General features: G+C 40.0%; 1 protein-coding gene across 2 annotated transcripts in view; it reads left to right on the top strand.

The window, feature by feature from the left end:
• lama2 (laminin, alpha 2) overlaps positions 1 to 14,190 on the top strand; it is a 182,072-nt gene that overhangs the window by 67,795 nt on the left and 100,087 nt on the right. For both annotated transcript variants that reach the window (XM_069708505.1, XM_069708504.1), the window contains exon 15: positions 9,666 to 9,770. In XM_069708505.1, the coding sequence (XP_069564606.1) occupies positions 9,666 to 9,770 (105 nt within the window). The remainder of the gene's footprint in view (positions 1 to 9,665; positions 9,771 to 14,190) is intronic.

Raw genomic sequence — 14,190 nt, 5'->3', positions numbered from 1 at the left:
TGTGTGTGATAATGTTGTCTATCTCTTACATGACCTTCTGTATCATTAATGCCGAGGATGCTCATTGGCCCATTCGCCTGCTCCGCGGATGTTCATTGGTCCAGAAGCGTTGTTCCATTGATGCACATTGGGTGTTTTGTGGCCTGTGTCGGTCCAGGGACTGCTCATTCACAAGGATAGACATTACTATAATTAAGGAGCGCTCTGCTAAGAAAGTATTCGTCCAGTGTTTCTGGTTTATCTGGCAGTAATGAGCAAATAAATGGGGTTCAGAGAGAAGAGCTAAATTTAACCTCATTATGCTGCAAGTATGAGAGTGCAGCATCATTTCAGTGAAGTTTTCGGCACGTTTATACCTTCTTCTGAGGTGTTTTGGTGACATTTCTGTGGTCCACTTTTGTAGCTCTTCTCAAGCTTGCAACTGATTCAAGCAGATAGAATTTGCTCCATGTCGTGGAAATGTAGATGTTCAAATTGTCCCCCCCCCCCCCCTCCGAGCACTTAAAGTACTCCTTGTCTTCAGGCCTAATTGTTCTTTCTGAAACTTTTCCTCTTTGTCAAGACTCTGGTCTGAGAAAAACACAGAAGAAATTAGGATTTTTTTAGCAGAAACTAAATATGATGGTAACAGTACAGAATTTTGAGGCGCCTCATTTTAGCCTTCAAAAGCTGTCAAAGTCCAACCTCCTCGTATCCATCTCGTACCCTGATTTACCAACAGATTCACAGCTGAGGCAGATGAAAGCTTCAGAGACAAGGAATGCTCGTGATTTGGAGGAAAAAAAGAATTGACAAAGATGGTCAGAAACGGAGAAAGAGGGACTATTGGGAAATTGAAGCGGGGAGATAAAGGGATGATGGACGCATGTGGAGAGAAGGGAAACAACCTTCGCTGACAGCTGATGAAAGAAAGCTCAAAATGTGCCGAAGCTCGTACACAAACACACGAGTCTTTTCTCCGAAACGCCTTCTGTAACTTTCCCTCCGTCCTTCACAACTTTCGATGATCATCTTTCTTGTCTTCTTTGTCTAAAACGACAAAATAGAAAATGACAATCCTTGAAGAGTAAAACCTGTAACAGTTGCAAACTTCAGGTGGAAAAATTGTTTAGAAAAACACGCCGGTTTCACCTTGGTTATAGAGGTTGACACTTCACAGTTATGATGATTTAAAATCTGTCTTTTACCCGTATATTCCTCTGAGCATAGATCTGTCATGTGTGCCGAGATTCTGTTCCGTCGCCTGCACGGCTTCGTACTCGACCGGGAGCGTCAGAAGTGGAGCGCTTTGACTTCCCATTTGATCTTACTTCCGATTTGGTCATGTTTCCGTGATGTCTGTGCTTCTGTCACGGGTAAACATTGTTAAATGGCTTCTTTTGTGTGTGTTTTTTTGTCGTCATTTCCAACAACAAACGGTAATACAGCTTTCTGTTTTTTAGTCATTAAAAACGTGAATCATCCTATTTATTGTGTAACTATTTCACATACCGTGTCTGCGGCGGGAGTAGAACGCAATTCTTGTCCCGGTTAAAAGACCGTGGGGGTAGAAGGTGATTTGTCATCATTGTGTTTTATGATGGGAAGTTTACGTATGGGTATTTTTATTTAGAAATTTGACCCGGATTTAATTCAATTTTTCTCCACTGACTTCCTGCCCAGCCGATCTCCTCCGTTCAGCTTGCCGCCGTCTCCGAGCTGCTTCCGTCGAAAATCTTTGGCGTTGCAGCGCGTTGCAGCGCGTCGACCCGCTTCTGCGACGGTGCTGACACGCACCACGGCGCAACCGGTGGAATATGAAGCATTGACTTTATTGATGCCGATGAACTCCGGCAGCCGTGTTGGAGACGGAACTTGTGGAAAATAGCCGCAAAGCATTTTTGTAGCTTTTACCAAGCTGCTGAGCTGTGACTTACGAGTCAAAAAAAAAAATGTGCGTAGATGAGTTTGTGTACAATGCCACCACTAATCTGGTCTTGATTGCATGAGATGGAATACATCAGCCGGGAAGTCTCTCTCTCTCTCTCTCTCTCTCTCTCTCTCTCTCTCTCTCTCTCTCTCTCTCTCTCTCTCTCTCTCTCTCTTCCCCCCCACTGCACCCTCCCTATCTACACACTTTCCTCCCACCCTCCCCTTTCTTTTTCTTTTTTTCACTTACATGGCTGAAAAAGTGCCTTTACATCAATCACTGTGGATTCGTTCCAGTTTTCATTAAATCATTTTATTTCACATGGATTTTTGTTGTTGTTCTGGAAAGTGTGTATAAAACTCTACACAGTAATCCCGTGGCTCCAGAAAAATTGAAAATAAAACTAAACGGTTACACCTGGCTATCAGTACCACAACCTAAACAATCATTGCAGTCTTCATTCACTGATGTTTTCATTACACAAACATAATTAGAGTCAGACACGATATATTACAGTGCTTGCCAGTGCTCAGTTTGTTCCATTGATTGTCTTGAAATTAAAATCATCTTTCCTCTGTACATCATTGCTTTCTGTTGTACAGGGTGCCTCCCCCACCCCCACCCCACACACACACCCACACACACACCCACACCCCACCGCTTTGCTCTTTCAGGAGATGATGAAAGAGAATAAAAGCTGGCATCCATTGCACTTTGAAACAATAAATCACATTTCCTTGGCAATCCAACCTGTTAAAGGCAGTGTTGGCTGGTAGTCTTGTGCATAATTGAATCAGAACAATTAGCATGATATCCTGCTTATGGTTGACGCTACAATACATATAAAGGCATACACAGGTGTGATTTGAGCCTCAGAGGTAGATCTACACTGAGTGTCATCCGTGCTATTGTTTGTTGCTTCAAGTCTGACACGCGGCGAGCTGCTGGAGTTGACTTTCAGGAGTCAGCGAGCCGGAGAGTGCAGAACAATAATTGATTGGCTCTAAGAGACTGGAAGTAAATGAGTGAGATGCTCTTAGTCATCTTCCTGGATGAGATGTGCATACTGAGTTACAGTATATCCAGCCTTTGCTCCTCTGCCACCACCAGTAATAGTCATCATGTCAGAGTCCTGCACTTCAAAATTCAACAATGTCGCTTCTTATCTCTGTTTTTCATGGCACAGACAAATTTAAGCTTCTGTGCAACACTTAGCGGTGTGTAAAACAGTCTGGCTACCATGAAACCCTATGAAATAACATTTTATTTCAACCATATGTGAAAAAAAAAAATCTGAGATCTCTTCAGGTACATTAATTTACCTAAACTTCATAAAATAATCCTGTGGCAGTTATCACCATAAGTACATGAGTGAAAATGTATATATATGCACAAAACGATGTCTGTACCCACGCATATGTTTATGTCTAATCAAGAACGTCGTCACCAACTTCCATCACCTCCAGGCAGAAAAGTAAAAAGACCACATTGAGTGACCACATGTGACCCCAAACATCATCTGAGGCTGAACCCCATGCAGAGAACCTCAAACAACCAGCTGATAATCAATCCACCTCATTCCTATCTGCCATCCTTGAGTCAGGGTTCATACAAGATTGCCCCCCAATACCAAAACAACACTGCAAACAACAAAGGAGCACCTCGAGGCCCCCGGGTTGTTCTGCACCTCTGCAGCATGCAAACAGGACCCGACCACAGCTGCCAAAACATTCTGACAGTCCCGGGAAAAACTGCAAGTCAATATACAACCACTGAAAACCAGCAACAACTAAAGGAGAGGTTTCAGGGTGCACACTGTCCAGAGCACAGATTCATCGTGGTTTTCTTTACTTTCTTGATCATTATCAGGAAAACGGGAAGCAAGACTAACTCGAAGATGTGGCAACTGAGAGATCACACACAAACTAGTTGGCTTAGAGCAACCTCGTATTCCACTGGTAGCAAACACCACCATAGTCGCGGTGTCCCTTGAAACCAGCGGAAGTGGATGCACAGTTTTCCTCAGCAATGCTGCACCAATCTCCCCACCAACAGACATGATGGACAACAACTAAAAAAAAAACTGTTTGCACAGAGAATATAGAAAAATTTAACAAGACGGTGCTCGGACAGGACCCCAGTGTTAATACTGACACGTGGATTTTTGGTTTTGCTTCTTTCCTCTTCACTACATACTGCATGTATTTCTCTCTCTCGCTCTCTCTCTCTCTCTCTCTCTCTCTCTCTCTCTCTCACACACACACACACACACACACACACACACACACACACACACACACACACACACACACACACACACACACACACACACACACACACACACACACACACACACACACACACACACACACACTCACAAACACACAGAAGGTCATTTTGGTTGTATGTTGTTTAGTATTACAGTGTCTATTGGTCCATCTGGAGCCAATCTAACCCTACTGCTAGGAACAACACGTAGGAATTGTGTGTGTGTGTGTGTGTGTGTGTGTGTGTGTGTGTGTGTGTGTGTGTGTGTGTGTGTGTGTGTGTGTGTGTGTGTGTGTGTGTGTGTGTGTGTGAGACCAGTAGAGAAAGAAAATTTGTGATACCAATTGCAAACAACGATAGGCATCAGATAGACGACCCAGGTGTGTGTGTGTGTGTGTGTGTTTGTATTTCATTCGTCCTTCTTTCTCCTTCTTGTTGTGTCTGCCTGCATATGTGTGTCATTTAGGGGAGTTTGTTTTCTGAAGCTTTTGTGACAATCTGGTTTTCATTTCCTGAAGGATGATTTCCTTGGCCCCCTCCACATCCTCTCTCCCGCGCTCTCTCTCTCGGCCCAATCTCCTGAAGAGAGCATCAGTTGCCACTGTTGGCTTTTGTAATCCAAAAGCTGACCGAGAAACGGCGCAAAATGTCGAACATATTTCTCGGAGGAAAGTAGCATTTGGTATGCACAAAAAACACACAAAAAATGCACTAATTGAAAGTCATTAGTCTCTACACACAGAAAGTTTTCCTCAGCATTTGAGATCAGGAAATGCAAGAATTAAAATGCAAAGTAACAGAGTGATGAACATGTGTCCTTTTACAATGATGTTCTCAAGGACAAGAAAACCCATTTGCAATGTGAGGAAACAACTTGAAACAGAAAACTGATATCTAATATTTCTGTGATTTAATATTTGTATAACTTGTCTTACTTTTGGTCTAGACAAGTGATGTATTCTTTCTTGCATTGTTTCTGTCTATTGTTATCGTCTCTGTGTTGTGTCTCTTTATATCTTCACCATCTATCTAACAGGGGTGACTCGTGATTTTCAAATAATTAAATAGCTATTTAAACATAAAGAAACAAGAGTATACATGACTATTGTTTTGCCTGAAGAAATATATTTTTTTTACCAGTGGCAGCTTGTAATGCATTACGACCGCCAGAGGGTGTCAGTCATGCACCTAAAAGCTGTTTGCTTTGAGCAGATCAACAATCACTGGCTAGCTTATTCACCAGACAAAGAAAGTTTGATGTCAGATGTGCTGAGAAAACAAGAGACCTCATCAAAAACATGACGCTAAAGAGATGCTTCTCATCTACTTTGTTAAAGGCGAGAGTTCAAGATGTTTGATTGCATTTTGTTGAGCCTGAGCTTAAAGTGTGTGTGTGTGTGCGCGTTAGTATTTTTTTTGTATAAAAATACCCATCCATAATGGGTAATTCAACATAGAGTGTTTTATAAAGGTGTCTCTACCCATCAAACTGTGATCATTTTGATAAGTTCTCTGGATCTGAGAAAACACTGGGTAATTACAAATGTTTCAGTTCACCACAACATACCAGAATAATTATATATAATATATAATTATATAATAATAATAATACCAAGTTATTCAGCACATTTTTCTGTGAAATAGTGTTTTTTCTCTTTGCACTCCCAAGAAAGTCAAACTGTAGCACAAGTCTGACATTTTCAGAATAATAACAACTAAAAATCAGGACGGACTAACACTTGTTGGTCAATTATATCCTCTGACTTCGTTATTTAAAAGTTATAGGAAAACATCATATTACATCAGGGCTCTGGTGGGAACCCTGGAGGAGGGCTGAAGTCAACGGTGACTCATTTTCACATCTCTTCTCGCTTCATGCCAAACCCACTCCTTAGCATAACAAACAAATGAAATCTCATAACTTTACTCTTGTATCCTCCTCAGTTTCCCTCTCCACTGTGTCCACTTTCTTTTCACTTTAATTAAAAAACAGTAGCAAAGCATGTTTGCCAATGAAGCTTTCATCAGTATTACATTTTTCATTTAAAGTCAAAGATTTTAACAGGAATTTGAAGTTGTACATATGAATTGCAGCTTGTAAAATACCTATAACTGCTGCCGAAGCACAAAATTCCCATCTGAAAAACACGGTTAGCTCTTTCTTTAGCTTTTTTTTTCTTTGGTTTTAGGGAGTGATATGAGATTACTCTGCTTTATCCCTCCTCCCACATTCGGTATTAGAATAAGCTGAATGACTTGTATAAACTGATATGCTGTTACGCCAGGCCGTGACAAAGGGTTTCACTCTAATGAAGATTGTGTCAGGTTCTTGATTAGGGTTTTAACGCTGAGGATTATGTCTTGTTCCTCTTATTCTGGCCACTAATAGAGTTAATCACCGGCTTATCGAGCTCACAGGGATCCAACTTGATGTCTGTTGCGGCTGTGTGTGTGTGTGTGTGTGTGTGTGTGTGTGTGTGTGTGTGTGTGTGTGTGTGTGTGTGTGTGTGTGTGTGTGTGTGTGTGTGTGTGTGTTTATTGTTCATTCATTTCCACTACCCATAATTCCCCTCTCCCTGGCAGTAATTTCTCTCTCCTGCTGTGCTATTCTGTCTGTCTTTTCACTTTTCCTGTATTTCGTTTCTTTATTTCCTCTCGCCCCTGGAGTTGAGATGGGTCGACAGGTTGCCATGACAAAAGCTTTGATTACTGTCCGGGTTGAGTGGATGGCGTCAGAGAAATGAATTTTCTGAGAAATGTCAATAATTTCAAAGGAAGTAAATTGTAAAATTCAGGAGTGCAAAGGGGATAGAGAGTCATCCAGAAAGAGATTTTTTTTTTCTGTTTTTTCTCAGCTCATAACCTGCTGAATTCTTCACAACAAAAAAACAATATAAAAATGAAGAGAGAAAAGCAAAACACACAAATAAACTATAGTTTGCCCTAGCACTTCCCAGCCTTATAGGGTCACGACCTGTGATGTGGTAACAGGACAAGTCTGTGGGGTCAGTGGGAAGAAAGAAAAACATATACTTCTGATTAAAATGTTATAATTATCAGAATTTATAGCTATCCCTATGTCATTTTGATTAATTCAATATTAAATTCCTCTGTGGATTTACCTCTTCAGCCGCCATAAAAAAAATGAAAAAGATTTCAACCGAGAAAAAAAATCCCTCATTTAGTAATTGCTATATTTTAATGGACCGTAAGCCAAAGCAGTGGGAATGACTGCTTGTATCATTCTAATGCATTTCCAGTTCATAGTCAGACAGTTTCCTTTAAGGGTTTACCAATCAATATGGACAATGGGGAAAACAAAATATTCAAGACCTTTGCAACCTTCTGGTGTTTTACAAAATCTATATTTCATTTTGCTTTTGCTTTTTGCTTGTCTAGTTATGAAGCAGTGGTTCAGTTGCTCTGGTTGGTGTTTGATGGCTCACAACTTTACTGTTTTGGTTGAGTTTCATCGCTCTAATATTGTTTTCTGAGGAAAACTGTGAAAGCCCACTCTGCCCTACGTACCTGGCATCAATCAATTCAAAAAGAAACTACGTGGTGAACGTAAAGAAGCATTTATGGAGCCAGATATTTCTGTCAGGGAGTTGGAACAGAATCATATTGGACTTATATTCACCTGCTACCCAGAGACATGACTCCAAATGAATGCTAATGTTGTCTCACGAGAAAGGCAGTTGTTTGCTAACACGTTCTTTTTTCATCAGTAAAAGATATTCGGATGCTGCGTTCACATTTTGTTGTGCTTCATCAAAGTGGCCAAAACAAAAACAAAATGCACATTTAAGCACGTTTTCATTTTGAGCAAGTTATGCATAGTCTGATTTTAAAATAGACAATTAGACGTCTTTTCTGTTTATTCATCGAAGTGTGACTTTTTTTTTTTTTTTTTTAAGACGGCACACTTGGGGAAGGACCATGTGGGTGTGTGCCTCAGCTTTCTTTGCTGAGTGCGAGGAGGATGTTGGAGTTGTCGGGTGAAAATAACAACTAGGTCACAAAAGTAGCAAAAGAGAACCCCCACCACAGTTTACATTTCCTGTCATATCACCTCTTTTTGAACATCAACAATCAAATTAATTATAATACCAAATCGTACATGGATGGACACATTGCCTTGCCTACTGCTGTTTTACTTGGAGTATTTCTGCGCAATAGAAATGAATGCTGTGTCCATATTGAAGTGCAGATAAGCTAATGGTGAAGGAGGACGTGTGCAACTGTGCAGTGTGGGTTTAAACTGTGATTTTACTGTCCTCTGGAGTCCAAAATGGCAAATGGAGGTAGATGGAGAATAAGTGTTATAAAATAAAAGATGTGTGTATGTGTGTGTGTTTTCAGTCAGCTGCGAAATGGGTGATTCCTCCTCCCAGTTTAAAAACTGAGAGTAATGATGTAGAAGGGAAGAGGTTTATGGAGGCATTAAGCCTACCTCTCCCCCCCGCCCCCCTCACTAACTAATTCTATCTCTCCGTTTCAAGCTCTATTTCTTCGTCTCTCTCCCCCATCTTCCTCAATGTCCCCCTCTCTCTGTTTTTTATGGTGGCATTATTATCCCGCTCTCCCACCCATTACTGTTCAGGTTGGAGCGGAATAATAAATTTCAGGATCATGCCGATGCAGCGTTTCTCCAGCTGAAGCTCATTCGCGTGGACTCGACAGAAACGCTGCGCCGGAACAAAACAAGACAACAAAGATTGGAGTACATACCTGTTTTCTTCACATTTTTAACATTGAAAATGAGTTATTTTTTAGGAAAATCACAGCCCATTAGTAGAAACAGAAGTTGTTGTGTGTTTGGTGTTGGAGTAGTAGGGGCATCATACAGTCTACCAAAGACTTACACACATTTACAGCTTTAAAATCTGTGACAGATCATGGTTCACATTTTTCTTTAGCTGCCATCTGTATCAATGATTGTGATTGGTCTAAAATTAGTGTAACGATTGTGTGTTTCTTCTGTCCTCTTCCCTTTCATTTAACTTGTCAACATTTTATTTATGCACTAGTTCCAGTAAAACTGCCTCTGAATCCTCAATCTTCCTTCTTAATTTTCCTTCCTTTTTCTACTGTTCTCTGTCATTGGTTTTGGTTTTACTTGCTTTTTTCATGCTCATGAGTCCATTCGCAGTATGGACTTAAACTCGGATGCCCTTCACCTCATGTTCACGGAAAATATGATAAATGGTACCACTGTTTTTACAGAATAAAGTCAATCTTTCAGTGTTTATTCTCAACATTTCCACTTCAATATCTGACCTTTCGTTCAGAGTTTGTGTAAAGGCAGACGGTTTCAAGGATGTTGTGACTAAACTCTCGCTTGCCTTGTGTGCTAGCAGACACATTAATGTTATCTAATTTGGTCAACTCTGTGAAATGTCACGGGTAAGAGTTTTGATAAAAGATGCTTAGCCAGCAACTTTAAAACACTAATCTTTCATTCTGTCTGCATCTTGTCTCTCTTCAGCTTTCGGCCTATGGAGGAAGTGTGTTCTTCTCTGTGTCGTACACTACAGACCAACAGGAGCAAAGGGACATCAGAGTCACCTCAGAACCTGACCTGATCTTGGAGGTAAGTCTGCTCTAATGAAGAGTCATCAACCAACATAATCGCCTGAATCTGCGTGAGGTTTTAAATACTTTTTTTTAGTGGTAGTTTTGGGAGGCCGCTCAGGAGCAGTGGGCACCTGGAGCTCTTCACATTCACAAGGAATGCTTCTGAACAAACATTGTTGTTGGTATGGGAGGAAATGTTCATGACCAGAGGAACTCGAGTGTGAATGTGTGTGTGTTTATGTATTTGTGTCTGCAGCATTATTTATCTTTACCCAGAAGCCATTGGCTTTTGCGATAGTGAAGACCACTAAATGAAGTAGCAAATAAAAACTGTTAAAAACTGACAAACGGACACACAGACAAAAACACACACACACACACACACACACACACACACACACACACACACACACACACACACACACACACACACACACACACACACACACACACACACACACACACACACACGCACGCACACACACTGGCAGCTACAGCTTGCAGAGAATTGCTGAACTTAGCAATAAAAAATGCAGATAAAGAGTCGCTCCCCTCTCGCTCTCTGTATGTCTTTATAATGAGCAAGTTGTGATATGATGTATGGCAGCAATAAGCAAAGCAGCAACACTATTAGTTAACTGTTTATATCTCCCACATCACTAAACAACTGTGTGTTTGTGTGTGAGCATGCAGTACACACAAACAAACAGGCATATGTGTGTGTGTGTGTGTGTGTGTGTGTGTGTGTGTGTGTGTGTGTGTGTGTGTGTGTGTGTGTGTGTGTGTGTGTGTGTGTGTGTGTGTGTGTGTGCGCGCGCGCGTCGCCGCTGTGGCAGAACCGTGGAAATGATCCAGTTCTTTTGTACACAAAACTTTCTACCAATGATGTGGAAAAGAGGTGGAAATGGTAATTGGAATAGTTTGACAGATTTTTTTAGAAACTGTATCTCGAATAAGCCGCAGTAACACGTGGAAGTTCCTACTTCTCAGGCTCTGACTGGAATAAGAAATGAGAGAGAAAACGCTCCATCGTGGACCCGACGCAAAGCAGCGCCAACAGCAACACGCGTGTCTTCGCTAGTTTCAGACTGATGTCATTTATTCCGTCCAGCGCCTACGGTGTTTAAATAGCAAATGTACTTGCACCCATCTGAGCACTCATTAGTGTATTGTCCTTTAAATGAAGTGTGTTCAGGTGCATCGGTTGACCAACAAAAACTGATCTTACTGTAAGTCAATGCTGCAGTGTTTTAGTGTTATTTTAAGGGTGCGTTATTAAGATAGTAGTATGTGCCGACTGCAAAACGCGAGTACACTCCCCTTGTTACAAGACAAAAGATTAAAAATGATGATTACAATGTAAAACTAAATTGCAGTGTTTTGTCAATCTGGGAATATCCGTTTCCTCCGCTCATATTCGTGGCAATCTGCTATTATAATAGCAATCAACCAAAGTCTTGGCTTTAAAGGGGAACGGGAGAGGACGCTCTGATTGATTTATTTTATGTTACATCCAAAACACTCCTATTGTAAATTAATAGACTAAGTACCACTTCTTTGAACCACGCCTCTTACTTTGCGCTTAGGTTTTTCTCCATGAAACCAGCAAAAGTGGTTTTGGACCCGCTCTAAATGCACTTTGGCCGTGTGCTTTAGAGTTATGACTTCAGATTGTATGTAAAGAAAAAATGGAAGAAAGGAAATTAAGAAAAAAAAAAGAAAGGAAAGACAGTAGAAACAAAGAAAGAAAGGACAGAATAAAAGAAGAAAGGATAACAGAATGAAGCAAGGAAGAAGAAATGAAAGAAGGCAATGAGGAAAGACAAAAGTAAGAACGGATGGAAAGGAAGAGTGGACAGTGAGAAACAAAAGGAAGAAAGAAGGAAATACCTGCGAAAGAAATAAACCAGAAGGAAGTGGATCAAATGAACAAAAGTAAAGAAACGGGGCAGAAAACGGAGGAATTGATAGTTGCAGAGCAAAGAGCTTGTGTTATTTAAAGATGTGTCAGTGAGATCGACAGACTGGGAGGAGAAGAGAGGAGGAGGAGAGGAGGACAAGTGTCGGTCTTGTTGTCAACAAAAAGCCTCTCCAAATGATGACAATAATGAACCACCTACACACTGTCAACCAGTTCTCTCCCTCTTCACTGTCTCTCTTTCAGCCTTTGTCTCGTTTTGGTTCTTTCTTTTCGCCCCACCGTTGACTCTCTGCGTATCTGCATCCAGTTATTATATTTTTTTTTGTTGCCTGGTTTTGTAAAGCGCAGGAAGAGGCTTGTGTCTTGATTGTAAGTATTTTGGATCTGAATAGATAATAATCTCTCTGTCTTTGTCAGTATGACTTTGTTGTTTTACCACGTCTTTCTATCAGGCTCCATCAACACGGTTAAAAGAAATGTAAATACTTCATGACAACAATAACAACAACCAATCTTCTGCACTGCAAATATGAGCATTGAGTTTCTCTTTAAAAAAAAAAAAAAAAAAAAAAAAAAAATTATCAGATTGGTTTTGATGACAGTTTTGCTCCTAAATAAATGTAAAACATTATATTGTGAGTTCTGTTAGTGGATCAAGATGTTATTTCAAGAAACATCTAAAAGCAGGTTGGAAGAATTGTAGAATTTAGTCTGGTAAACAAATACAGATACATTATTCAGATCTGAACTGAAAATGTGTTTTAAACAACAACTGGTTCTTAGTACATCTGCAATACAGTACATTTTATTCGCCGATACAATATTCAACATAAATGTTATAATTTGATTTGTTGTACCAGAAGAAAGTTCAAGCTAATTTTCATCTGCTGTCCCATGTCAGGCAATACGTAAAACATTAGTAATTTAGACATATAAAGTACAGTTCTGTAAACGTTTTGGAGGTTTAGATGATCATCGATCCAGCAGTACCACCAGCGAAGCATCTAATTGGTCCTAAATTAATTCTGCAGCATCTTCAAATACAAGAACAAGAAATCCTGACATAGCTCCGATCTTCACATCAAAGAGTCAGCCTATGATTACGTGAAGAAAAAGGAAGCAACTGAAACAGCCGACATCCCAAAACAATTCTCCAACGGGTTTGAAACAACGTTGCATCTCAGTACCTTAAAAAAACCGTGTACTCGTAAACGGAGGAGAGTTGGTGCTGTTTTCGAGGCAAAAGGTGCTCACGCCAAAAATGGAATTGATCTTAAAAAAAAAAATTCAGTTTTACTGCAATTCAAATCAACTTATTTTTCAGTGCTACAATGTTTGCACAGTAGTACATGTATGAGGACCAGCATGGAAAATAAAGCCGTGTATACGATGTCATACGACTTGTGGGTCAGGCTTCATTCACTTCTGAATCTAAATCTGTTTACAAATATTTTTATGACACCGTTTTTGTCACAAACATATAGATTATCGGGATACAGGTATGGTGCACTTCACCCTAATAGGAAACAAAATTATTTCACCCTGCTGCCAGATTTTTTTTAAACATATAAATATGGACGTAGAAATTATAAATTATTTAATATTTTTTTTTATTAATAATAGACCAAATCTAAACGAAACTAAATGACATTTTTCTTCACCAAGAACATGGGATCAATGTTTTTTTTTGTTTTTTTTTTAATCGTTTTTTTTATTCAAATCCACATAAATGCTGCCATAAATACTTACAAGCACAGCTAATCTGTTCATCCACAGCTGTAAAACTACTTTTCTGTTTGAGTAATTTATGTTAAAATTAATATTGCTCAGCTGTTATAGGAAATTACCTCATCCTTTAAAACATATGGCTTTGTAAAAACTATTTATAATATTTAAGACCTAATTTTAAGAGGGACCAATGAGCTTGGGGCTGAGAGCCACATACAGGTCACAGAAAAGGTACAAAGGATTGAAACGCATTGTTATTTTGGGTTTTTTGATGGAATTGTTGGCTGAATTTTCCTTTTCAGTTGTAAACAAACGTGAGAGACAGTGCCCTTCTTGTCAGTCTGCCTCTTTCTTTTATCACTCCTTTATTTCATTTTATCTCTGCATCTCTTTGCCCTGCCTCTGCTTTCTCTTGGCTTTACGACTCCCTCCACCTCCTCTCTTTCAATTAGTTTTTATTTAATGGTTTATTGGCATGGTAAGCTCTCTCTCTCTCTCCCTCCATCAGTAGTTGTCACTCTGCGTTAGGCGCTACATGCCATTGATCTGTTCTCAACAAGAGATAGTCAGATACTGGGCCTGGGCTCAATTCACTTAGTCCATTCAGAATGTCAATAGAAACTGCAGCTCATTACCTAATGACACATCATTCACTCTCACTCTTTTTTTGTGATTAGTTATGATAGGATATGATAGTGCTTTCTGAAAAGAGAAGGCCAACTTTCTGGATTTATGGAAGTTAGAGCTGCAACAAAAGATGAGAAAATTTTGTAATTAATCTCTCTTT

The sequence above is a fragment of the Brachyistius frenatus genome, unplaced genomic scaffold (genome assembly GCF_029030835.1).
Source record: "Brachyistius frenatus isolate BFR_SWC_R1_liver_20210118 unplaced genomic scaffold, ASM2903083v1 Contig_76, whole genome shotgun sequence".
In the NCBI taxonomy this organism is placed as follows: Eukaryota; Metazoa; Chordata; class Actinopteri; family Embiotocidae; genus Brachyistius; species Brachyistius frenatus.
This window is presented reverse-complemented; position numbering and strand designations above follow the sequence as displayed.